General features: G+C 41.6%; 1 protein-coding gene across 6 annotated transcripts in view; it reads right to left on the bottom strand.

The window, feature by feature from the left end:
- Positions 1 to 26,414, bottom strand: part of JADE3 (jade family PHD finger 3) — a 134,228-nt gene that overhangs the window by 14,682 nt on the left and 93,132 nt on the right. For all 6 annotated transcript variants that reach the window (XR_014136784.1, XM_081793184.1, XM_081793181.1 and 3 more), the window contains exons 5-8: positions 16,682 to 16,872; positions 13,435 to 13,646; positions 7,398 to 7,565; positions 4,415 to 4,531 (exon numbers count right to left, since the gene is read on the bottom strand). Coding sequence is in view for 5 of the 6 variants with exons in the window: in XM_081793184.1 (XP_081649310.1) it covers positions 4,415 to 4,531; positions 7,398 to 7,565; positions 13,435 to 13,646; positions 16,682 to 16,872 (688 nt within the window). In the remaining variant the exon portion in view is untranslated. The remainder of the gene's footprint in view (positions 1 to 4,414; positions 4,532 to 7,397; positions 7,566 to 13,434; positions 13,647 to 16,681; positions 16,873 to 26,414) is intronic.

Raw genomic sequence — 26,414 nt, forward strand, 5'->3', positions numbered from 1 at the left:
CGTAGCTTTTGCTGTCACTACTGTACCTAGACTGTTCCTCCCGATCACCAGTAATCACGTTTGCTACATTTAGGGGTCAATCTGCAGTCCTCATCTTACTTCAGTAGCCTCTTTCCACCACAGATCTTTCCCTCTCCTTGAGATGCTTTCTTCTCTTCATTTAGAGGCTGCTACACACTCTCAGTTTTCCTCCCGTCTCCCTGCGGCTGCTTCTTCCCCATCTCCTCTGCTGCTTCTTCCGCCTCTGCTGGACTTCTTCACGCCGGAATGCCTCAAGGCCCAGGGCTTGGTATTGTTCTCCCCTCTATCTACACTCACTCGCTCGGCGATCCTCCCCGGTCCAGGCTAAAGCCATCTATAGGCCACTGGCTCCCAAATGCAGGTCTGCAGTCCAGGCTTCCTCCCAAACTCCACACTCACACAGACACCTGCCAGCTTGACATTTCCACAGGATGTCAAGTAGATACCTCAAACCTAAGTGTCTAAAACCGGACTCATCATCTCTTCCCCCAAATCTGTTCTCCTGCAGATTTCCCCGTTCAGTTTGTGGCAACTTCACCCTTCCCACCATTTGGGCCCCAAACTTGGAAGCATCCCCAACTCCTATCCTTCTCTCATATCTCATATCTGATTCAGTCAATCCTGTTGGCTCTCCCTTCAGTATTCACCCAGAATCTTAGCACTTTTCACCACCTCCAGGGCTACCACTCTAGTCAAAGCCACTATCACCTCTCATGGATTACTGTAACAGCCTCCTAACTGCTTTTCCTCTTTCTAACCTTCCCTTCCTATTCTATTCTAAATACAGCAGCCGGAGCCTATTTTTGTTTTTAACGTTTTAAAAAAATTTTTTGAGAGAGATAGAGCTTGAGCAGGGGAGGGGCGGAGAGAGAGAGAGACACAGAATCCAAAGCAGGCTCCAGGCTTTGAGCTGTCAGCACGAAGCCCGACGCGAAGCTTGAACCCACGAGCCGTGAGATCATGACTTGAGCCGAAGTTGGACACTTAACTGACTGGGCACCCAGGCGCCCCAGTCTATTTTTTGTTTTTCACCTTTTACTATGGAAATTTAAAAACCTATATAATAGCATAGAGAATACTATACTAACCCCCATATACCCATCGCCCAGCTTCAATAACAATTAATGTATGACCAATCTTATTTCATGTTTCTTTAACCTCCCATAGCACACTGCCCCCTGGATTATTTTGAAGCAAGTACTAGACATATCATTCCACAGAGTGATCCCTTAGAAACATAAATCAAATTATGTCACCTGTCTGCTCGAAGCCTGCCAATGATTCCCCCTTAAGCTCTGAGTAAAAACAAAAGATTTCATGAGAGCCCCGGGGGCTGGCAAACTATGGCCCAGAGACCAAATGCAGCAGCTGTTTTTGTGTGGTCCAAGAGCTAAGAATGGCAGCTTAGGATGTTTTTACATTTTTAAATGATGTAAAAAATAAAAATAAGAATATTTCAGGGCGCCTGGGTGGCTCAGTCCATTAAGCATCTGACTTCAGCTCAGGTCATGATTTCACAGATTGTGAGTTCGAGCCCTGCGTCGGGCTCTATGCTGACAGCTCAGAGCCTGGAGTCCACTTCAAGTTCTGTGTCTCCCTTTCTCTCTGCCTCTCCCCCACTCACACTCGGCCTCTCTCTCTCTCTCAAAAATAAATAAATATTAAAAAATTTAAAAAATAAGAGCATTTTCTGACATGTGAACGAATATGAAATTTAAATTTTAGAGTCCATAATGTTTTACTGGAATAAAGCCATGTTCATTTGCTAAGTATAGTCTCTGGCTGTCTTTGTGCTCACGGCAGAATTGAGTAGTTGTGTTAGAGACTATATGACCTGCAAAGCCTAACGTGTTTATTATCTGGCCATTTATAGGAAAAAAACCCCTGCTTACTCTTACCTTAACCAGTCAAGTCCCCATATGATCTCTCTGATATTCACACACTCCATTCCAGCCTCATTGGCCTCTTTCCTGTCGCTCAAATAGGCCAGACACACCTCCCATCTCAGAGCCTTTGTACTGGCTGATCCCTCTGCCTGGAATATTTTTACCCAAAATAACTGTGTCGTTTTCTCTCACCTTCAAACCTTCCAAGTCTTTTCTCAAATGTCACCTCTATGAGCCCTACTCTGACCACTCGTTTTAAACAAACCTGTGACACATGCCCCCTGCCCCATACTCTCCCTCTTCCTACCATACTCCACATTCTTCCTTTCCAGAGCACTCACCATTTTCTAAACGCTATTTAATATCTATTTCTTATTCTCTATTTCTCCCAACTCAAATGTGAGTTCTTTGTTGGCTCACTGAGAAATCCCAAGTGCCTAGAACAGTGCCTGGCACACAATCAGGCGCTCAAATATTCCTTATAAGGAATTAAACAAATGTAATTCCTTGTAAGAAAATTACGAGTCTTAATTTGGTAAGATCTTTACAAAATACAGACTCTAAACTCTAATAAAAATAAGAATGATTGCCCTGAAGATGAAAAACCGACTCCAGAATGTTTTATCCATCCATCAATCTAGTATTTACTGTCTGTCCACCATGTCAGGGGTTGGGGGATCTAACAGTCTGAGCTCACAGTCTATAAGGGAAGATAAAACTCAGATAAATAACTCAGACAATGTGGCAGAATGTGGCAATGTGGGGCTGTAATGCAAATTCAGGTCGGCTAAGGTTAAGGCCAGTGTTCTCTCTCACCACAGTCATGCCACCAATTACTAACTATTCTAAAAAACCATCCCTTGAAATAGCAAAGATAGGAGAAAAATGCAGGTACCACAATAATGAAAATAAGTAAATTAATGGATATAAATTCAATGTGCTATTATAAAAGGACTACTAATAATTATAAAAACACGGAAAACCTTTTCTTGTTTTAGTGGGGAGAATGCATGTTATAAACAAATCTATGATACCAGTAAGTATGGATATATTTATTCAGTAAGCACTGACTGAACACTGACAACGGGCAGGCACACTCTCCTTTGTGCTAGGGGCAATCCATGGAAGAGTGATGTACAACCTTGGCCCCCGAGGGGCTCACATATGAGAAACAACCGGGAGAGAACTTAGGAAAACCTAAACAGGCAATGTATTATGGTAGTAGACCCCGTGGGAATAGTTTTCCCTCAAGTTTTTTTCCTTTGTAACTGCTGTAGTTAAATAGTATCAGCAGGAAAAAGTTAAAAAAAGCAGGACAAAGTACCCAATTCTGTCAGGTGCAAAAATGAATTTAAAAATTAAAAGGGCCTTTGGGGCCCATATTGTGTTCTTTAAAAAAAATTTTTTTTTAACGTTTATTCAGTTTTTGAGAGAGAGAGAGAGAGAGAGAGAGAGAGAGAGAGCGCGCCAGCATGAGTGGGGGAGGGGAAAAGAGAGAGGGAGACACAGAATCTGAAGCAGGCTCCAGGCTCCGGGCCATCAGCACAGAGCCTGACGCAGGGCTCGAACTCACGAACTGTGAGATCATGACCTGAGCTGAGGTCGGCCGCTTAACTGACTGAGCCACCCAGGTGCTCCCATATTGTGTTCTTTAAATACCATTTCCCAGTAAATGAACCAAGGTTATTCTGAGGAGTCGCTGATCCCGGGTCTGTAGCAAGAAATCTACAAGATGAGCCAGACAGCAAGAAACTTCATGAAATACCTAGAGCCACTGTCCCTAAGCTATAACATCGTATGGCCCCTTTTCTGTGAAGAAGCTTAGCAGGCAAATCTAACTCCAACCAATCTGTAGCTCCTATGCAGGAGGCCTGGGGAGTAGAAGGGTCAACCGTTCTGCCTTTCCTGGAGGTAACTGGCCTCTCCCAGTCTCATCGACCACCCAACTGCTGCTGTTGGGCACACCAGCTACTACTTCTACTTTATGCAGCTGAATTCCTATATCTCAGACGTCTCAGAAAACTTTACTTGTACTACTGAATGCAACATACGTGCCTGTGAGCAGGACTTTCGGGCCTATACACCAGGATTTATCTATTCAGGTGCACCTTTCCCTTCCAAATTGAGTTGTACTTAGTTCAGCAGCAGAGTCATTGGTTAAATCATCCTGGAACCTGGGTCTGGTTGTTTTAGATCTATGGCTTGTTTCCACCCAGGATGGTATCATCTAGCTTCAAAAATCACCTAATTCATCAGATCCGACAGCAAAGGATGGAAGTTAACTGCCACTATGAATGAAAAGAATAAGCTGAAGGGTCCAGAGGCAATGTCTGGAAAGAAAAAAAAAAAACGCTCCAGAAATGGTCTGTACCATGGCAGAGCCCCTGTGAGGAGGAGTGAGTGGGGGGCCTCCCAAGTCAACTTTCAGTTAAGAGGCTGCTCTCACTGGGATGTTGAGTCTGGCCAGTTCAGTGGTACCCACCCCACCACTTCTCTCGGCGACTTACCTGAATACAGGCCCCTGTCTTCACCTTGCACAGGCTGCAAACTAAGGCCCATCGGCTGGGTGGAATGTGGGACACCTTGGTGATTGGTTCCATCCTCTCAGGACAAGCAATGCTGACCTATAAATAAAACACCACCATAAGGCAGAGGCACCAAGGCATTCCAGAAGTACCTTTCACAAGCCACAAATGATGTTATGTGACGCTCAGGCCATCAAGACAATGAGGTGGGCCACATCTCTTAAGGTTACTATGGAACCAAGAATAAATAAAACCTGTCTCTAGCCACTGCTCAGACCTCTGATCATTTCCAGTAACGGACATGACTCATATAGAGGATGAGAGGGCAGGAGTGGAGGCTAGGCATGGTTACCTTAATGAATCCAAGATACATATCTACACTTTACTTAGGAACCAAAGAAAGCCACTAAGGAAAGGAATTAAAATTCACAAAATCTAGCATCTATTGTCTGTTAGAGATGGTGCCACATGCCTCGTTTTGTCATTTAATCAACTGAGGATGAAAAACAGGCAGTGACAAGCCTTTCAGTTCGGTTTATAAAGAATCATGGTATTGTTGCAAAGTCGCAGCAATCTGTGTAATGAAGAGGTTGCAGCACGTAAGTAGGAAGGATGAGGATGGTAACATTTTCAAACCATGGTCTTTTAAATCATGTAACCATCATCAGTTTGCTCTACTGTCTCAGCCAAAGTAGCTTCAAAGCGAAATTAGTCTTTGGGAGAGTGCTGAAAGGAAAGAATGCTTTAACAAAAGATGGAAAACATTTTTTTCCATATGAAACAAGGGGTCAAACAACTTCTGCTAAAAAGTGTTCTCCCTCTCGCTTACAAATGTGTACGGGAGTTTCCAAGAGAGATACAACTTTAAAAAGTGAAGGACTTTGAATAAGGCTGGTTAAACTAGTACAAGTTCTACCCACATCCAGAAACTAATAGTAGAAAGATCACAGAGATCTTGAGCAGCCCAAAAGGTACTAAAAACAACCATAATAAACAATGTCAACAGGTAAGACAGCTTCCTTCCTTCCTTTTTCTTTCCCTTTCTTTCTTTTCTTTTCTTTTTTCTTTTCTTTCTATATTTTAGAGACAGCGAGAATGTGAGCAGGGGAGGGGGGCAGAGGGAAAGAGAGAATCCCAAGCAGGCCATGCTCAGCGTGGAGCACAATGCAGGGCTTGATCCTACAACCCTGGGATCATGACCTGAGCTGAAATCAAGATTGGATGCTCAACCGACTGAGCCACCCAGGAGCCCCAGCTCCTTTTATTTTTAAAGGACTCTTCCTGAGTCATGTTCTAGACTCTTATATGGTGAGAGCGCCTGCTCTATTAGTTGGGACATCTGCTGCTGGAGACCAGTCACTCTCAGGCCAGAAACCTGAGAGTTCATGTCAGTCTATGAGCTGGACATTCTTAGTAAGAAAAAGGAACCATTATCCAAATATTAAAAAAAATACTTATTCCTATATCCATAAGAATACTGTAGTATTTATCGAGGACTTTCAGTTTAACTATGTGACTCTAAGCTCAATTGTTAGATAGTTAACTCCCCTGGAACTGTCATTAACAGGAATAAAGCCAGGGAAGTTTGTTTGTTTATTTTTTTATTTGATTTTTTGAAGTAATCTCTACACCCAACGTGGGCCTCGAACTTATAACCTGGAAATCAAGAGTCGTATTCTCTACTCACTGGGCCAGCCAGGTGCCAGGAAGTTTTAAGGGAGAATGAATTACTGATACAGTATCATCAGCTTTCCCATGAACTGAATTCTAAAGTCTCTCTTGTTTTGCAGTTAACAAATGTGCTGGCTTGGATAGGGGTTGGGGAAAGAGGATGTGCGTGGGATGTTTAAACGGGTTAAAAAAAAAAAGAGCAGCCATAAGTAAGAAGAAGTAATGTTTGGAAGCCCTTTTTAATCAATTTAGTGAGCACACAGCCTCTTATGAAATATCAGCAACTGAAGGACCAGATTAAATAGTTAGGGATGGAGTTCTGAACAAAGAGGCTCTTAGACAAATGTTGAGTCTAAGCTCTGAAAACAGCTTCAAAAATCAGGGGCGCCTGGGTGGCTCACTTGGTTGATTTCAGCTCAGGTCATGATCCCAGGGTCATGGGACCAAGCCCCGCACTGGGCTCCATGCTGACCATGGAGCTTGCTTAAGATTCTCTCCCTCTCTCTCTCTCTCTCCCCTCGCCCCTCTATTCTACTCGTGCTCCCTCTCTTTAATAAAAAAAAAAACATTAAAAAAAGGCTTCAAAAATCAAAGGGCAACCATCATAGTGGGCAAAAGAGGTAATGCTCACTTCATCCAGAATAACCTAAAACTGGAAACAACGGAAGTGTCCATTAAAGGAGAATGGATAAATAAATCATGGTAGATCAATGCAACAGAATACTCCTCAGCAAGAAACAAATGAGTACTGATCCATACCACAACATGGAGTGCTAGGCAGACAGGAAAGAGTGCATACTGTATGATTCCATTTACATGAAATTCAAAAACAGATTAATCTATAGTGATAGTAATCAAAATGGTAATAGGGACCCAAATGGGGACTGGAAAGCAGGTATGAGGGATCCTTCTGGGGTGCTCTATGTCTACTTCTGAGGTGTTCCTCGTCTTGGTCTGGGCTGTGGTTACAGATATGTGTAAAAGTCATGAAACTGTACACTTAGTATTTGGTATTTTAAGTGTAAGGTGCACCTTAAAAAAATCTGCTCCTATCCTGGCTCTCTTCTCATACAAACTCATTCACTACCACTGGTGGCACCATCTATAAATTAATCAGCGTGGGCTTCCATGCTCACATGCATCCAAGAAGGGCGTGAGAGAGCTCAAGTGGAAGCATTATCACCTCAGGAGCAGGAGCAGGAATGAAGCATCTCCATGAAGCCTGAGTCGGTCTGAATGCCGTGGGAAACAGGTGCACCTGGAGCAAACGGGCTCAAGCCCGGATGAGTCTTACCTCTGGAATCCACAGGGCACAGCTGACATGAGCCCATTTAGTCCCTGTCCTGGTAGTCTTCATGGCCCCACCTCTCTTTGGACATAACAGACACTGTGGATGAATGCCAAGGACACAGGAACGACACAGCCAGCTGCCTTCCGGGACCTTGAGGATGCCGTAGCAGGCCTGGAGGCACGAGCAGGAGAGGGGAGAATGGTTAGCATCTTTTCAGCAGGGCTGATGTCTGCTCTGGTGCAGTCACAGAGTACTCTCTGCTTTTAGGAGAAAGGCAAATAAGGCCCCAAAAGCTCATATCCAGGATTTAGTAATTTTAAAACACTTATAAAAAAAAAAAGGCACCTTCCAGCATCTAAGATCAGCATGTCTGTCTATGAGAACTGACTTTAAGGACAATAGAGTAAGACTAGAAGGAAATACATACAAAAAGGCTGGCCCAACTGCTACTGAGTTTGGGGATTGGGGATTACATACTTCTTTTCTTTTCTGCCTCTGTTTTCTAAAGCTTCTTCAAAATTATGTATTATACTTAGTCATACACTAACGGAATAACTTCTACATGTCATGTACTGTAAAAAAGTGCTGAAAAAGAAACAGAATGAAACTTTTGTGGAGCAAATGAGCTAATGCTTCAAGAGCCTAACAGAGCCTGGTGTATAAAAAGCACTCAGCAAATCACAGCATTTACTTGCTTGGGTTGAAGAAAAATGGACTTGTGAATGAATCCTGAATTGAAGAGAATATTAGACTAATCACAATACTCCATAGAGTTCTAGAAGCTGCTTCAAATCCTTCATGGAATGAATTTGGACAAATAAATGAACTACTGGTGGGGGAGGGGGGGTTAGTTTGGAAAACATTCTAGATTTCCTTTTTTACTACCTCCAATCTCGCCCGCCCATCCTTCCCCTCTTTACTGCTCTACTCTCACCATTAAAGACTAAACCTGGGGGGCCTCCTGGATCCCCATGTGGCCTGGCAAACTTTCCACCGCTGACTGATTCACCATGGCAACTTCAAAATCTGTACGTACCCCAGGAGGTTCACCCATAGCTCGGATTCAGGTTCCAACAGTTACTATCGTGTTACCCCTCAACTGGCTCCTTTTCCAAACTCTCTCTATCCATATCACCACCATGCTTCCCAGCTTCCAGATCCAAAATTCCTGTACTCATATTATCCACTTCCTTTCATCCACTGTCCCTGGGGCATACCAGTCCTCCCTACAGAGTGGCCCTTGGGCTCTTGACCTTCCTCTCCATCCCCACCACAACTGCTCCATCCAAGTCCTTATCATGTTATGCCTGAATTGATTTATTCCTAAATTCTCTTCCACCCCCTTCACACCTTCAATCCTTCTTCTATTTGGCTGCCATATTCTTCTTACTAAAACAAAGATTTCATACCATTGCACAGCAACAAACCCTCTAGAAATTCCTTCTGTTCTCACCCCCAACCCTGATCTAAATTATGGGTTGGCAAACTACTACCTGAGGCCTGTTTTGTTAAGGCCAACAAGCTAAGAATGGTTTTCGTATTTTTAGAGCAATGTTGTTTGTTTGTTTGTTTGTTTTTAAATATGTCTGAGAACAAACTGAGGGTTGATGGGGGTGGGAGGGAGGGGAGGGTGGGTGATGGGTATTGAGGAGAGCACATTTTTTGGGATGAGCACTGGGTGTTGTATGGAAACCAATTTTTTTTTTTTAATGTTTATTTATTTTTGAGACAGGGAGAGACAGAGCATGAAAGGGGGAGGGTCAGAGAGAGGGAGACACAGAATTGAAACAGGCTCCGGGCTCTGAGCTGTCAGCACAGGGGCCCGATGCGGGGCTCGAACTCACGAACCGCAAGATCGTGACCTGAGCCGAAGTCGGCGCTCAACCGACTGAGCCACCCAGGCGCCCCTGTATGGAAACCAATTTGACAATAAATTTCATATTATAAATAAATAAATAAATAAATAAATAAATAAATAAATAAAATAATCTTAAAAAAAAAAAAAAAAAAGAATATGTAACAGAGACTGTATGCGGCCCTCAAAGTCTAAAATATTTACCATATGGCCCTTCAAAGAAAAAGTCTGCCGGCCCCTGATCTAAAGCCTGGTGCTCCTCACCTCACTTCTCAGGTCATAGAGCCCCTTGTGTCTTCTCCACTTCTTGACCCTTGCCCTCTACTCAACATGGTTTCCCTCACCAAGTACGTGGCGGCATCGTGTAGTCTTCCCGACTCTAGCTGTTATGTTTTATCTCCTCAGTGAGACTCTAAGGTCACTGGGGGGTAGGTCTTTTATCACCAGTTTATCTGGAATGCTTTCTATGCTGAGGTCGAATAGGTGGTTTGGTAGAACAAATTAATTTGGATCAATAACTGAGGCTGAATTCCAACCAGGCTGCTCTTCCAACAGTAGGGCATCATTTTATAAGGCTCCTAGCCGTCAGAGCTTTTCTTTCTCTGAGGTCCAGAATGTTTGCCAGGAAATGAAAGCAAGTTTCTTCCCTAAAAGAGAGCCTCTTACAGACCAGCAAAAGAAAAACCAGTGGTTCTAGGGATCCCCTTTATCTCCTGGTCCTTTTATTGGGCAGAAAATCATTTACTGAGCCCTTGTATATACTTATTCATGGCCATAGGATCATAAAAGCTTGTACTGCATAGCAGTGGCTCTCAAGTTTTTCCAGACTACAAAATGGTAAAGGGTGGATTCTCCTGAGAAAACTGCACACGTGCACAGACATATGTGTTACATACAGTTTCAGGGGGTTAATAAACTCAGTGCCAAATGTATATATGACAGATCTAAAAACTATGAGCATAAACTTCAGGCAAATTAATTTAGGCCTTGGTTTGAGTGTTCAATACCTGGGCTAAAAACCAAAAAATGGACCATACAAAGGGACTCGGAATGGTCCTGATTTTCACATTTTTAAAGTTAAAACCTCAAGTCTATTGATGTAACCCTCTCTTCTAAAGTACTGACACAAGTGTATTAAAGTGGCATAGGAACAAACATTTGACATAATATGGTGGCGGTAAAGAAAAAAAAATTATGTTTAAAAAATAAAGATGTCAACATATCCCTGATTCTATTAAGGAGTAAACCAAATCTTCCAAATCATTTTAAGTCACTTTTCAGTCAACAGAGGGAGCTCTAACCTCAGTATCTCTTCAGAATTCAAGTGAATATACTCACTTTGGAAGAATCTCTTTTATATGAAACTTTGTGTGGCACCAGCATTCAACTTTTTTTTTACATTTTTATTTATTTTTGAGGGACAGAGAGAGACAGAGCACATGTGGGGAAGGAGCAGACAGAGAATGAGACGCAGAATCCGAAGCAGGCTCCAGGCTCTGAGCTGTCAGCACAGAGCCTGACGCGGGGCTCGAATTCACAAACCGTGAGATCATGACCTGAGCCGAAGTCGGACGCTTAACCGACTGAGCCACCCAGGCGCCCCAACAACATTCAGCTTTAATACATACCAGCTTATATCCTGCAAGGCCTGGCCAGGTGTTATTGTCATCACTTTCTACGTGAGGAAAGGGCATCATTTATAGTCATTACTGGATATATTTTCAAAACAGATAAAATAATCTTTGAGGAGAATTATTAGGCTACATTCGTTTTTTAGTCAAAGAATCTGAAAATAATTCCTTAGTGTTTGTCCCTACTGTGAAGGATAAATACAGAAAATATACACAGATGACCTTTGTACTATTTTCCCTTCAAGCCTACTATAGATCCACAATCATTTATCTAAATGATTAGATTCAGGGTGAGAAACATCAGGAAATTCAAAACTGGTCAGATCTTAGGAAAGTATTAAGTACATATATGGTATATTACCTAACTCCCAATGGGACCAGGGGCAGTACCGTATTCTCAAATACATTAATATTTCTCTAGCAAACTATATGAGCATTTATGCAAAATGGGATAAACAGTATAAATAGCCTCATATTGGGTGAGTTCTAGTATTGCCCCAAGTCAGTTCTGGTGCTAAACTTAAGCAAAATCTAGCAGTTTTCAGAGCTTTAAAAATTTTTGGAACTACAGAGGAAGGACTGTGGACTTGAACTATCAGATACTTATGTTCATACTTAAACGATACTTCCTTTCTCACTAAAGGTGTGACATAAATGCCAATAACTGGTAGAGTGAAGGTAAATTTTTGAAATGAACTCTTTTAAAGGAAACAAGCAAAATGAAGAAAAAGACCCAACTGGGTCACAGAATAATTGAGTACCTTCTAATGCAGAGGGTTAGGTTAGGTGGCCCAGGCAATTAAAGTCTTAAGCCCTGTTTTCCCTCGATCTCCTGTGTTATCTAATCTATCTACCTACCTTGTCTATCTTCCTCCCTTCCTTCCTTCCTTCCCTCCATCCTTCCTTCCCTCTTTCCTTCAGTCCGTCCTTCCTTCCTTCCTTCCTTCCTTCCTTCCTTCCTTCCTTCCTTCCTTTTTAAGTAATCTCTAATGCCCAACATGGAACTTGAACTCGTACTCGTAACCCCGAGATCAAGAGTCACATGCTCTACCAACTGAGCCGGCCGGGTGCCCCAGTGCATTACTTAATCTTTTTAGTCATTTTGTAGCCAGAGTGGTCTTTCTAAAATACAACTCATAGCCTTCAGGGGTGACAGGACAAAACCAAAGTTCCCTAGTTTGTCAGCAAGGGCCTGTCACTCGTGGCCCTTGTAATCCCTCTGTGCTGTCGCTCTCCATCCTCCCCTGCTCCACCCAACCACTCTCTGCAGCTCTGAACAGCTCAGAGTTGCCTCTGATACACTGTGCCCACTCCCACTACCCTGCCTGAATGTGTTCGCCTCTCTGCCTGAACACGCACTGCTGCTGTATGTGGCATTTAGATTCAGTTTGGATGCCACCTCTTAGAAGTTGTCCCTGATCTCCATCCCTCCCATGCACTTACACGGCAGCATGGAACTTCTGTCTACAAAAACACCTGGCGTATTGTGCTAATTGGGCAGTTTCCATGTAGCCTCTACACCAGACTCTGATAACCCTGGGAGCAAAGGCCATGTCTGCCTCTTCATCACTGACTGAGTCTTCAGCATGTGGCGTAAGTCCTGGCACATGGATGGTGCTGCATACCTATTCGCTAGATAAATTAATGAAATCAATGAGATACACAACAGGTTCAGAAGAGTGAAAAATCACTTAGGGTAGGGGCGTTCACGACAAGACTTAAACTAGATCTTGGAAGATACATAGATTTTTCATAGATGGAGGTAGGAGAAAGCATTTTAAGTTGGGGTGTGGCTGAAACATGGAGACAGGACGGTGTCAGGAATAGTCATCACTGCCCCCCTTAAGTAACCTTATTTTGCTGGAGGATAGGGATCATGGGAGGAAGAAAAGGAAAGAGCCAAAAAGAATGTTGATATCATCACCATCATCATCATCATTAATAATTAATTAAGAAGGCATTATGGTAGAAAGGATGACAAATAACTGTCAACCAACTGGAAGAGCTTGGGTAAAGTCATTTCATCTCTCCTGGTATTATCCGTAAAACTGAGGAGTGGGATAGTTTTTTGCAGTCCTAAAATTCTATGATCTTTAGAAGTGTATTGGACTCAGCTTCCTGGGGGTTCTTTATCAGGAGGACTGGAGAGGGCTCTGGGTGCTAGCAAAAAGAGTCTGTACTTCCAGCTGTAGGAAGTGTAAACTCACCAAGGTTACTGACCATGCAGGGATTCCAAGGCAGAAGAGAGACTCCCGGGCAGCAGCAAGGAGACTCCCCAGGGGACGGTGAAAGTATCAAACGAGGCAATCTCAACAGCATGGGTATGAGGGGACACGAAAAAGATCTGGGTTTAGCCCCCTGGGGTAAAGTTAGTAAGTCAGTCACCTTGGGGATCACAAGTATTGTTTCTAAAGGAATTACTGAAGAACAGCCAGGCCAAATCTTTGTTTTCCCCCTTAAATGCAAACTGCTACCCAGATATGGGTGCTGGAGACCATCACTGAGTTTCAGAAAGGCTGACCGTGGGGAGGCGGTGGTCTCCACTCTCACTAACCTGATGTACACAGATGTTACACTTATCACAGAACACCATATCATTCCCTTCTTCACTGTCTGGAGACCGGCACACATCACAGATCACATCTTCATCATACTCTATGCCTAGCCCTTCCTCTGTCTCAATAGCATGGTTCATATTTTCATGGCAATGGCGTTCCAGGACTTCTACTGTCTTTTCCATAAGATTCTCATCAACTGGCCCACAACCTGCACAGAAATACAAACAATCAATCAACCCATCAGTCAGCTGTCATTCCCAAATCACCTACTGTGAGCCCGGTGCAAGGATGGAGGGATTCTAAAAGATAAAACCATCTCTTCCCTGATCTAAAACAACCAGATTTCAAAGAATCTTTTACTAGAGCTATTCTAATATTTACCTATCATCACGTATTAGTGTTTGACACATGAAAGGAGAAATACATTTCACCACATTCCTTGTAAGATGTATTACTGACTCTTTCAGTTTTCTGTCTACATCCTAACCAGTCTCCTCCTAAATCTGTTTTCTCTTATTCCCACTGAGGGAGAAGTTCCTACTGAGCTTTGTAATTTTGAACACTTTAATTTACAGCATAATAAGATAATTAGGATCACATAACTGTTTGGACATAAATAATAATTCATTCTTAGCAAATGAGTCCCATCTAATGATTATATGAAGAAATTTTCACATAAAAAGGTATTAAGTCATAAAAGAAAATTCTAGGTTCTGTAAATGTCATTGTACATATGAAACATTTTGTTTTTCAAGCCCGACTTTTAAAAATATCCAATAATATTTTCCAACGGCAAACTATATATATAAAATAAACCTATTAGCATCCACAAAGGTCTAGCTGTAAATTCTGAAATTACCTTTTTTTGCCTCTTGATTCCTTTTCCTTCTATACTTTTAATTAAATAAAACTTTTAATTAAATAAAACCAACTTAATAAACCCAACTAAAAGATTCATATGGTGGATAGTGGCAACAACTAAACATACTTCTTTCTGGGGGGACTAATGATTTAGTGAGAGCACATATATATTTAACAGCTTGTAAACTCAGGAACAATTCTGACAATGATTCAAACAAATTTACCCAAGTGTTCTACTTCATTTGTAATATAAGCTATACTAAGAGACTCTGGAATTGCAAACAACCTTTTTAGTGTCGTAGCTACTTATGAAAGCAAAAACCACCTAGGTAGTATGTTTCATTTTTCCAGCCAAGACAAATCACACACTTTTTTTTTTCCTGGCGTGGAGGAGGATATTCCACTTGACCCCATATTGGTTACGTAAACTTTGACAAGTTATTTATCCTCTTCAGGGCTTAGTTTCCTTATCTATAAAATAAGGACAATAATATAAACTCACTGATTTCTTGTGAGGCTGAGATGAGGTAATGTTTGTACACTGCTTAGTATAGTGCCTGCTATGTAGTAAGCACTCAATTTTTAAAATTCCTTAATCTGAACCAAAAAATATGCTTAATTTAATGTTGGTTTTACAAGTTTATTTTAAGCTTTTATAAGCCTCACTACAGTATCATTTACTCCAAAGAGTAAGACTTGAGATAAGGCAATCCTTTTTTAAAATTCTTCCAAGCCTAAATGCAATGTGGTGTCTTGGATGGGATCCTGGAACAGAAAAAGATCATTAGTGGAAGAACTGATGAAACCTCAATAAAGTCTAGAATTTAGATGATAGTGATGTACCTGTGTTGGTTCCTTAGCTTTGACAAATGTACTATGGGCAAGTGAGACATTGTTCACATTAGGGGAAACTGAAACTGCGTGAGGGGTACACGGCAACTGTATTACGTCTACAACTTTTCTGTAAATCTAAAACTATTCTAAAGTAAAAAAAGGCCATAAAAAATCATCCAAAGGGAATTAACTGCAAAATACCAAAGGGACCTCGTCATCAGGTGGTGTCATGCCGAAGGCAGGCCTGGAATGATCATAATGTATATAGATGTCATACGGTTCCTAAGCACAACCGCACGCTGAACCGTCAATCCACTCGATTAAGCTCTCATACTCTGACTTACCCCCTCTGTCAGTCTTTCATTCTCTTCCCTTTGTGGTTCTCACCCTAAACTGACACCCATTCTCTCCTTTTGGAAGGCAGAGCAAGAGAAGACATACAGTAAAAAGTTTTCAAAAGCAAGAAGTACTGGTTGCTGACAGAATAACTGCCACCATCATGCCAAACCGGATGTAATACGATGTTAAGTTTTTATTCACATGCATTCAGACGCCAACCTCAAAAGAAAGAAAAAAAGGGGAGGGAGGGAAGAAAAGGAGAACTGCTGATCCTTGTTGTGCTAACAATGGATAAACGTGATTCAAGCAAAAATGCAATCAAATGTATGCTTTACCGTATCTCCTACGGAGACTTAAATAAAACCACCCACAGAGTTCCAAAGGACCATTTGGACCTAAACACCGCTCAGGCTGAAGACTGGTCAAAGAGCTGTGCGTAAGCACAAAGTGAGTTTCCTTTCAGCCTAGCATTTCCCAGCACTGCCGGCACGGTACGGTACGGTACGGCATACCATCACTTTACCACTATTATTACGTGTACTTCCAAGTTTTGTTTGTTTGTTTGTTTGCTTGCCTTTGCTTAATTGAATTTTATTTTTCGAGACCTGCATGACAACTTCAGAACTCGCTAAAGGTAGTGAGATAGCTGAGAACTGCTTAGGGGAAGTTCTGCCCTAGGCCTTTCGTTCTCCTTCCGGCAGGAAATGACAAGTCTGGCATCAAGGCTCACCGGACACACCGACCTGTCGGGTGCAGCGGTGCTGCCTAATGCTGAAGTTACAACTTCTGTCCACCCAGCAGAGACGGCAGAAGTGCTGCTGCCCCTGGCCCTGCCCACTGATCAGAGTGTTTTTCAGGGCTGAGCCAGGAACCAGCTTCAGAATCCTCAACCAGGAGTCCAATTAGCCATGATCACTCTCACAATCAGAACTGGAAAACAATCTTATAAAACCTACATGCCATCCCTGACCTGTGCTATTCACAATGAACAAGGAAAGAAAAGGTCAGATTTAAATGTTATTGCTCTATTTCAGTATATTTATGCATTTCAAGAAATGCCTCATTAAGGTAAGATCAAAGAGAAAAATAAATGAAAAGGCCAGAAAAGAAAAGAAGCCACAAGATGAAAGCAAGTTAAATGGTCCTGACAACTTAAAAAAAACCACGAGTCAAGTCAAGGAATAACTTAGTTGTAAGAAAAGAACTTACCCATTTCTGCGAGGTCTTCATTGAGTTCCTGGAGCCAGAAGATGTCCATGTCGTCTAGGTCATAGCGACACACAGATGCTGCCAACTCCATGATGTTGATGTAGCCAGGTTCTGTGCTTTCCGAGCTGGAGCAGCGGATATACTTCCGGGGCCGCATAAACAGAACATCCTTTACTTTCTCAGCCACAACCCTAGACAAGTGAAAGAAAGATACTGATAACAGTCGACAAATGACAGATTCTAGGGACTGACTGGGTGGGACCAATGGCACTCAGGCCATATGGTGGAGCTGAATGTTCTCCCTTGCCTCCATAGGGGGAGATCCCTTGCTCTGCCAACTGAGAGGTACGACAGATCCCTTTCTAGAAAGTAAATGGTTCTACAGATTCAGTTTTGTCATCTGCCGTGAACATTCTGACTGCTAATGAGATATTTCAGTTACACTTATCGCTCCTGGGTCTCTATTATCATTCATTCTAATAATGTTGCATTGTGTGTTCTTGGTGCAATAGCTACCACGTTTGTTTAGAAGGGGGAACTGAGGAAGAGGTGATACCTGCACAAAGGCACAGCAGATTCCATACCAAAGATAGATATATTTCAGCCAAAGTCATGATTTTCTGCCATGGAGGCAATACTGGATGGTGGTAAAGAGCACAGAGTATAGACTGGGGCGCCTGGGTGGCTCAGTTGGTTAAGCGTCTAACTCTTGATTTGGCTACTAGCAAGAGCCTGCTTGGGATTCTCTCACCCTTTCTCTCTGCCCCTTCCCAACTTAAAAAAAAAAAAAGTACAGGCTATAGACTCACAAGCCTGGTTTTTCTGCCATTTACATACATAGTCATCTTGGGGAACTACTTTCTTTTTTTTAAATTTTTTAAGTTTTATTTATTTTGAGAGGGAGAGGGAGGGAGGGAGGGAGAGAGAGAGAGCGCGCGAGCACGAACAGGGTTGGAGCAGAGAGAGAATCTTAAGCAGGCCCCACACAGTGCAGAACCCGTTGTGGGGCCTGGACTCAGCAACCCTGAGATTATGACCAGAGCCAAAATCAAGAGTTGGCCGCTTAACCGACTGAGCCACCCAGGCACCCTGGGAACTACTTAGTTTCTATAAGGTTTGGTTTTCTTAGCTAAAAAGTAAGGACAGTAGTCATAAATTATGATAAAATAGTATTAAACTTGCAGGGCTATTATGATATGTGAAATAAATATATAAAGTGCTTAGCATAGTATATAGTAAAAAAAAAAGATGTTTAATAATGTTATTGTTACTATATTTCTCGTTATTTTCACTATTTATGTAAATGAGGTGAAGCCTAAAGGCCATGGACTTACATAAACTTCAGGCATTTCCTAGCCATAAATGATAGTGACCATAAGTCTGGGCCAGGGTAACATGACAGGATGAAAGATTCCTGTTCCTCTATCAACTTCTCCAGCAAGCCTGAGCAAACCTGTATTTCCTCTCACCCCTCCTGACACTTAGGAGCCCAAGCCAAGGAAACCAAGCAAGGGAAGAAATAGAAGTTTCTCACCAATGACGTATTCTACAATCAATGTTTTAGATACTGCATGAAGCATCAGAATACAAACAAGAGGAAATCTGGATTCTTATTCTCTCGCAATTTTAGTTTATTTTTATTTTTTTAAGTAGGCTCGATGCCCAGTGTGGGCTTGAACTCAAGATGCTGAGATTGCTGAGATCAAGACCTGAGCTGAGATCAATAGTTAGACACTTAACAGACTAAGCCACCTAGGCACTCTTCCCTGGCAATTAAAAAAATTTTTTTTAATTTTTATTTATTTTTGAGAGAAGGAGAGACAGAGTGCGAGTGGGGGAGGAACAGAGAGAGAGGGAGACACAGAATCCAAAGGAGACTCCAGGCTCCGAGCTGTCAGCACAGAGCCCAATGCGGGGCTTGAACTCACGAACCACGAGATCATGACCCGAGCTGAAGTCAGATGCTTAACCAACTGAGCCACCCAGGTGCCCCTAAAAAAATTTTTTTAATGTTTATTTATTGTTGGGGGGGGGGGAGGGAGACAGGGAGGGAGGGAGAGAGAGAGAGAGAGGCAGGCAGGCAGGCAGAGAGAGACTGAGACACAGAATCTGAAGCAGGCTCCAGGCTGTCAGCACAGAGCCTGATGCAGGGCTTGAACCCATGAGCCGTGAGATCATGACCTGAGCTGAAGTCATTTAACTGACTGAGCCACCCAGGCACCCCATTCCCTGGAAATTTTAAAGAACACAGTGGACCCTCTAAAAAAGAGAGAAAGAAATATGTACATATATCATAAAATGAAAACTGTTTCTCTGGAAGGCTTGTGGAGCCAGTTTCTTTACTCAAGAGTCACTATATATGTAGAAGGATTCATAAACATAAACGTATTTGTATAAAGACATGTAAGTATACATAGGCATAGTCCACCTTGTAAATATACAGTAAATATTTCTTCCTAAGCATTCTTCTACAAGGTTATGATTCCACATAATGTATGTTGAATAAAGTTAATAACTATATGCTTTTGCACATTTTAACTTTCCTACCATATGGAGTTTTTAAAGCCAAAGGCGACAAATATTTGAGGAAAAAAGCAGAACCCTAAAATATTTATTGAAGCTAAAAACTTGGGAACTGCTGACAGAGGCCTGCTTCCAACTAAAATGAACCCAACTGAAAAGGACAGGACATGCATATGAATTCTCCCAAGACAATGAGATTAAATATGCTATGCTTATTTGGTGCATGGCCTATGAGGTAATTATAGAATATCTAATTTTTTTCAAGATTCATCTTGTTCTAAAAGAAAGAATATTTTGCTAACTATTCATATTGATTGCCTCAAATTCTATGTGGAACAAGGTAGACTATAAATGTTCTTGACTTAAACTAACATGTTTATTAAGCTTCTGGAAGAAACCTCAGACTATGACTACACACACACACACACACACTATATATATATCTATATCTACAGATATATATATATGTATATATCTTATACATATATACATACATACACACACACACACACACACACACACACACACATATATATATATATATATGTTTTTAAGTGTTTATTTTTTATTTTTGAGAGACAGACTGCAAGGAGGGGAGGAGAAGAGAGAGAGGGAGACACAGAATCCAAAGCAGGCTCCAAGCTCCGAGCTGTCAGCACAGAGCCCGATGCGGGGCTTGAACCCATGAACCGTGAGATCATGACCTGAGCCGAAGTCAGACGCTCAACTGACTGAGCCACCCAGGCGCCCCACACATATATATATTTTAAAGTTTATTATAAGTAATCTCTACACCCAATGTGGGGCCTGAACTCATGAACATGAGATCAAGAGCTGCATGCTTCTTTGAGCCAGCCAGGTGCTCTGAAGGCAAATATATTTTATTCGTTATTTATTTAAAGAAATTGGATGTTCTTTCGGCTCAGGTCGTGACCTCACGGTTCGTGGGATCAAGCCCTGTGTCGAGTTCTGTGCTGACAGTGTGGAGCCTGCTTGGGATTCTTTCTCTCCCTCTCTCTCTCTGCCCCTCCCCCACTCACGCTCTCTCTCCCTCCCTCTCTCACGCTCTCTCTCCCTCCCTCTCTCTGTCTCTCTCAATAAATAAATAAGTGAAACTTAAAAAAAAAAAAGCCATCAGCCATAAAGGAAGAGATTAAAAAACGTGTTCATCACCAATATATAATAAACTCTTACAAATCAATTAGAAAAAGACAGACAAGTAGACAAGAAACTTGAATAGATACTTCAAAAATAAGGCTATCCACATGGCAAGAAAACTTCTTAACGGTTCTCAACCTCATTAGTTATCAGAGAAATGTAGATCGAAATCATAATTACTATTACCTACCAGAATGGCTAAACTTGGAAAGACTGACCAAAAACTGACATTACTTAAGTGTTTGTAAGGAAGCAGAGCAAACAGACCTCTCCTACACTGCCGGTGGGCGTGTGAATTAGTACAACCACTTTGGCAAACTACTCAGCAGCAGATATCCTAGCTGAACTTCATACCCTAGGACCTAGTAAACTCACTCTGAGGAATATACTTAACAAAAAAGTAGACATATGTATGTCAAAGGAAGAAAGATGTCTATATTAGCTGAAAACTGGAAGTGATACAAATACCTATCAAGATCAGAATGGATAAATAAAATGTGGAATATTGACAAAATGGACTATGACACAGAAGTGAAGCTTAATAAACTAGTACATGCAACAGCATGGATAAATCTCACAACTGTTATGATGAACAGAACAATCTAGCCTCAATATCAAGTTCAAAAACTGTCACCTATGGAGAGGGAGGTCAGTTACTGGGCATGAGCAGGAGGGCTTCTGGGGTGTTGGTCACATTCTATTTTTCGATCTGAGTGGCAGTTAAACAAGTGTACTTCATTCATGAAAGTTCACTGAGTTATACAGTTATGCTCTGGTCACTTCTCTATGTGTATATTATACTTCCATGCAAGATTTATAATGATAATGATGACAATGACGTTATGTCACTCATCTTTTCATATGTAACTTGAACTAAAGGTCTGAATCTAAGGACCGAATCTATGGCAGTGAACATACTATAGACTGAAACGGTAATACTAAAGGCAAGGAAATGCACGGGTAAAGGTGAAGTTAATTCAAATCTCACATGGAGAAATTTGTGTAGAGGGGAAGGTCTATGAGAATTAGTGAAAAATACTACTTTGGGATTTTTAAAATGCAGCTTTAACATCTTCAAGTACATACCACATGGCTGCAGCTGGGGAAAATTCCAGGATTATCCCTGGGTCATTTTCTTCTCTGGGCAATATATCCTAGGTATAGAGACATTCTTTGAATGTCACCAGAACAACTGATCAAATCAGCAAAAGCTCATAAGCCCAGAGGTATGAGCAATTTTGCCAGGATGATGTTAAGTAAGGGCAGTTTTTGATTTGGATGCTCAAATGTAAATGAATGTTGTAATAACTTCGTGGGTGACTGACCTTTGGTGAAAGGACCCACAGCCACACCTGCTTAGCTCCATAGAAAAAAGGCCTACCCACCGGCTCCTCAGGGTAGGCCAGGTTCACAGCATGTGAACACTGCTGTTTGACACTGAGGCAACAAAAGAAAGCTGCAACTACTCTAACCTGACCGACGGCCTCCCCTATATATTATGCACAGTGAATCCTTAGTGTGTCTTTGGTTGATCTAAATATTTGGCAGGTAGAGACTATGCTTCATTTCCCGGAGTGGATTAGGATCATTTGTGAACAGCACAGAAATTGCACAACACTTTATCATTATGGATTTTTTAAAGGCTTGAAATAAATGTCTTAAAAGCTACCTAAATAGGAGCCCCTTTATATTACTATCTCTAGTAGTTCCCCAAATTTCTCCTTGTTAATCTGGCCACTCTGGGTCGACTGCCTCTCTATCAAACTCCATGCCTCATCTATGAAACAAAGGACAATTATAACCTCTGTGACAGCTGGTATTTTCAAAATCTCACATGCTCTTTTACAATGTGACTTTGCTACTCCCCCATCAAGTGGTGAAGTCTATTTCTCCTCTTCTTCAATCAGGGAGGGCTTACGACTGTTTCCACCAACAGAATATGGCAGAAGTGATGCTATGAGAAGTGCAAGGCCGGGTCTTAAAAGGGAATACACCTTTCACCTTATTGGCCGGAACACGCGCAGGTGCCTGAGGCCTGTAAGAAGTCTGCCTGTGCTGAGACTGTTGTGCTGTGAGGAAACCAAAATGCATGGAGAAGCCATGTATGGTCTACGTCATCCCAGCCCAGGTGACAGACATGTTAGTGAATAAGCCTTCAGATGATTATAGCCCCCAGCTGCTGAGTCACCCCCAAATTTCAAGTCTTGCTGGATGAGGCCGTAGATATCACGGAGCAGAGACAAGCCATCTCCACTCTGCCCATCCGATTTCCTGACCCACAGAATCCATGAGTGTAACATAGCTGCTTGAAGCCGCTAAGTCTGGGGGCAACAGTAAGTGGGAAAGCCACCGGAGGGCTGCTTTAAACGTTAAGATGTGTGTATGAAGGCGCTGTCTACATTGTGCTTCTGACGGAGTCTCATAATTGAAAGCAAGAGTGGCAGACTGGTGCCGCATGAAACGGAACAGGAAAGGAAGTGTGGGGAGAGTGGGGCAAGGAGAACAGGGGAGGTGAGAGAGGCAGGATGATGAAATGGAGCAGTGGAGCGGGAGGCAGGCTTGGGCTCCCATTTATCATCAGGGCCATTCTTCCTTTGACTCACTATATGGAATCTGAGTATCTTTTGAAAGTAGGGTCAAGAAGATCTCCTTTAATACTGAGTCTGGGGTATGAGGCAAAGAAGAATCAAAGACAGCTCCAAGAATTTTGGCTAGAAAGACTGAAAAGACACAGCACAAAGAATGGATCCGCCATCAGTTAAACACAGGAAACTACAGGTGGAGCTAGTTTGGGAAGAAGATCAATAGTTCAGTTTGGGACATTTGAAGTCTCAGATGCCTACTGGACATCCAAATGGAGATGCTGAATTGGTGGTTATATATTTGAGCCTGGAATTTAGTGAAGAAAGTGCTGCTCTCCATAGTCCAGTTAGTTCAATGTTTACATTCCAAAAAGAAATAGGGGCCCGTCTGAATATCTATCCAAAATATCTAAAAGAGGAATATCTGAATATCCCTCTTTAAGTATCATTAGTGATTGATGATAAACTGTTAAGTGAAAAAAGCAAGTTCTAGAACATTCCCCCATATATATATATATATATACACACACATACACACACACACAAGCGTGTGTATAAGCATATATACAATGCAGTTGATGTTTTGTATTCTGATTCATTTTTGTTTTCACAATAAGTCAGTAATTCATCTATAATTAAAAGCATACATACACACACACACACACACACACACACACACACACACACAGTAAATACATCAACCACTTGCGTGTCATAGAAATTATAATGCATGCTTCCTTTCAACCAAACATGAAGCACTGTTTTCCTTCCATTGTAACCTTGTGGCAACAGAAACTATTTAAATATACAAATGAAAACCTAAAACAAAAAAAATGATCTGAAGCTTGTTTATTGTTGACTAGCATAAAAAAATATCCATGGTCTACCTAAAAACATGTAATGAAGTTAACACCAACTTCATTTGTTGAACTTGCTTTCAGAAAGTTCCTTGTGGTAGTCAACAGACTTATCTCAACAGCTGTAACTTACAGTGCAAGCTGGCTCTGTGATTGTCTGCACCTCTCCCCTCAACTGCCACACACCCTACACTACGCTAAAGAAACAACTGCAGAAAGGACAGTGCAACAGAGGGAAAAAACTGGCTTGAAAACCAGAACAAAGATTCTGAAATATGCTTCACTTACTCTGCTGTATCACTTTCCCCTCCTTTTCAGTTATGACAGCCCCAAGGATCAGGTCAATTAACTTCTATATATCCAAAATTACTTAAGTCCATTAGGAAATAAAATTCTGAAGCATTCTGACAATCTTGTGGATTAGGTAATAAATAAAAAGCAAGTGTTTAGCTTATTAGTATTTAAGTTTCTCTAGCCGACTGATTAATCTGTCTGCAGGCAATTAGGCAAGTAACTGAAACACAAACATTAAAAATATTACTATTGTGACAGATTGAAGAGGGTCACATATCATCTGATATTCCTTCTGTCGAGAGGTAGGGTCTATTTCTCTCCCCTTCAGTTCGGGAGCTCTCTGTGACCTGCTCTAATAACATATGGTGGAAGTGGGGTGCCTGGCTGGTTCAGTCGGTGCAGAGCAAGGCTCCTGATCTCAGGGTCGTGAGTTCAAGCCCGCGCTGGGCATGGAGCCTACTTAAAATAAAAATCAGAATAAATTAAAAAAAAAAAAAAAAAACTACGGTGGAAATAATACTATGCGAGTTTCTGAGCCCAGGTCTTGAGACTAGCAGCTTCCACTTGTTATCTCTTGGAATACTCACTCTTGGAGCCCAGAGGTGCTATGTAAGAAGTCAAATTATGCTGTTGAGAGATCATGTGGAAAGGTCCTAAGACTATATGGGAATTTGGGCAGTGCAGGTCACAGCATCAACTACAGGGTTACATTGGTGAATAGTATAAGTAAGGTCCCTGCGCTCACGGAGCTTTGAGTTTGTAATGTCACTATCAAAGAGTAGCAGAGAAATGCTAGGTGCTCACCAAACTGTTTCGTTTTCCATCTAGGCACACAGCAAGACTGCACCCTTCCAGCCTTCTCTGCAGTCAGGTGGGCCAAGTGAGTGAGCTCTGGCCAATGGAATATAGGTGGATAAGCCACTTCAAATCCTAGCACCCCCAAAATCTACCTGTATAACCCTCCACATTGTCTTTTCTTTTCCTGCAGACTGGATTTAGAATTTTGTGGGGAAAGATGGGAGTAGAAATGGACCTAGCCAACAGAGAAGCCACTCATAAAAAAGCCTGAGTCCCTGAAGGACTACATGGGGCAGAGGTGACTCACATCCCAACCTACATTGGATGGAGATAAGTGCAATACATAAAACCTTCACTGTGTTAATACGCTGAGACTTTGGGGGAGGGGGATGTCTGTTATAGTAAATGGCCTATCTGGACTAATACAAAGAAGAACCTGTAAAGAGTTACTTCCCAATATTTTCATGTATGTTTTAACTTAAATAACTAGAGTAGTCCCCCTTTGTCTGTGGTTTCCCTTTCCACGGTTTCAGTCACCCACAGTCAACCGTGGTCTGGAGGCATATGATCCTCCTTCTGATGTATCATCAGAAGGTCAATAGTAGCCTAATGCTATGTCACGATGCCCATGTCATTCACCTCATTTCATCTCATCAAGTAGGCATTTTATCATCTCACATCATCATGAGAAGGGTGAGATATTTTGAGAGAAGACAGCACATTCACATAACTTGTATTATAGTATGTTGTTGTAATTGTTACATTTTATTAGTTATCTTAATCGTTTACTGTACCTAGTTTAGAAATTAAACTTTATCATAGGTGTGTATGTATAGGAAAAAACATAGCATACATAGGGTTTGGCACTATCCAGTTTCAGGCAACCAGTAGGGGTCTTGGAATGTATCCCCAGTGAATGGGGGGTGGGGGACTACTGTATTGTATTGCATTAGATTCATTCTTAAGTTTCTCTAACAAATTTATGTTTTAGAATATTTTCTCTAGAGAAGTGAGATTTCTACCAGTGGAAAATAAAGTCACTAACCGATTAGGTTTTCATTTTACTAAAACCAACATGGATGAGCTGATCCAAAATAATGTATTAGAAGAGTTTTGCTTTTACATTCTGATATTACTTATATCCTATTGTGAACTGCTAGAGTCTTTATTAAAAACCTTTAGCAGAGAATTAAGGAATGTCATCATGCTCTTGATGCACACTGATTTACGATTTTTTAAATTTTGGAAGGTGGGAAGAATGTTTACAATTAAACAATTAACATTTCTTCTTTATATGAAAGTAATACATGATCACTGAAGATACTGGTTTTCAATTTAAAAGCAATCATTCTAAGGTCTCATTATAAAGCATTTACATTTGTTTAGATTTGGCAGTTATATTAGAGGAAAACACTTTTATTTGTGGCTTTTGAGAGCAAAGCTACTATCTTCTTTTTTTAAAGTAGGCTCCATGCCCAGTGTGGCACCCAACGCAGGGTTCGAACTCACGACCCTGTGATC

The sequence above is a fragment of the Panthera onca genome, chromosome X, assembly GCF_046562875.1.
Source record: "Panthera onca isolate mPanOnc1 chromosome X, mPanOnc1 haplotype 2, whole genome shotgun sequence".
Classification (NCBI taxonomy): domain Eukaryota; kingdom Metazoa; phylum Chordata; class Mammalia; order Carnivora; family Felidae; genus Panthera; species Panthera onca.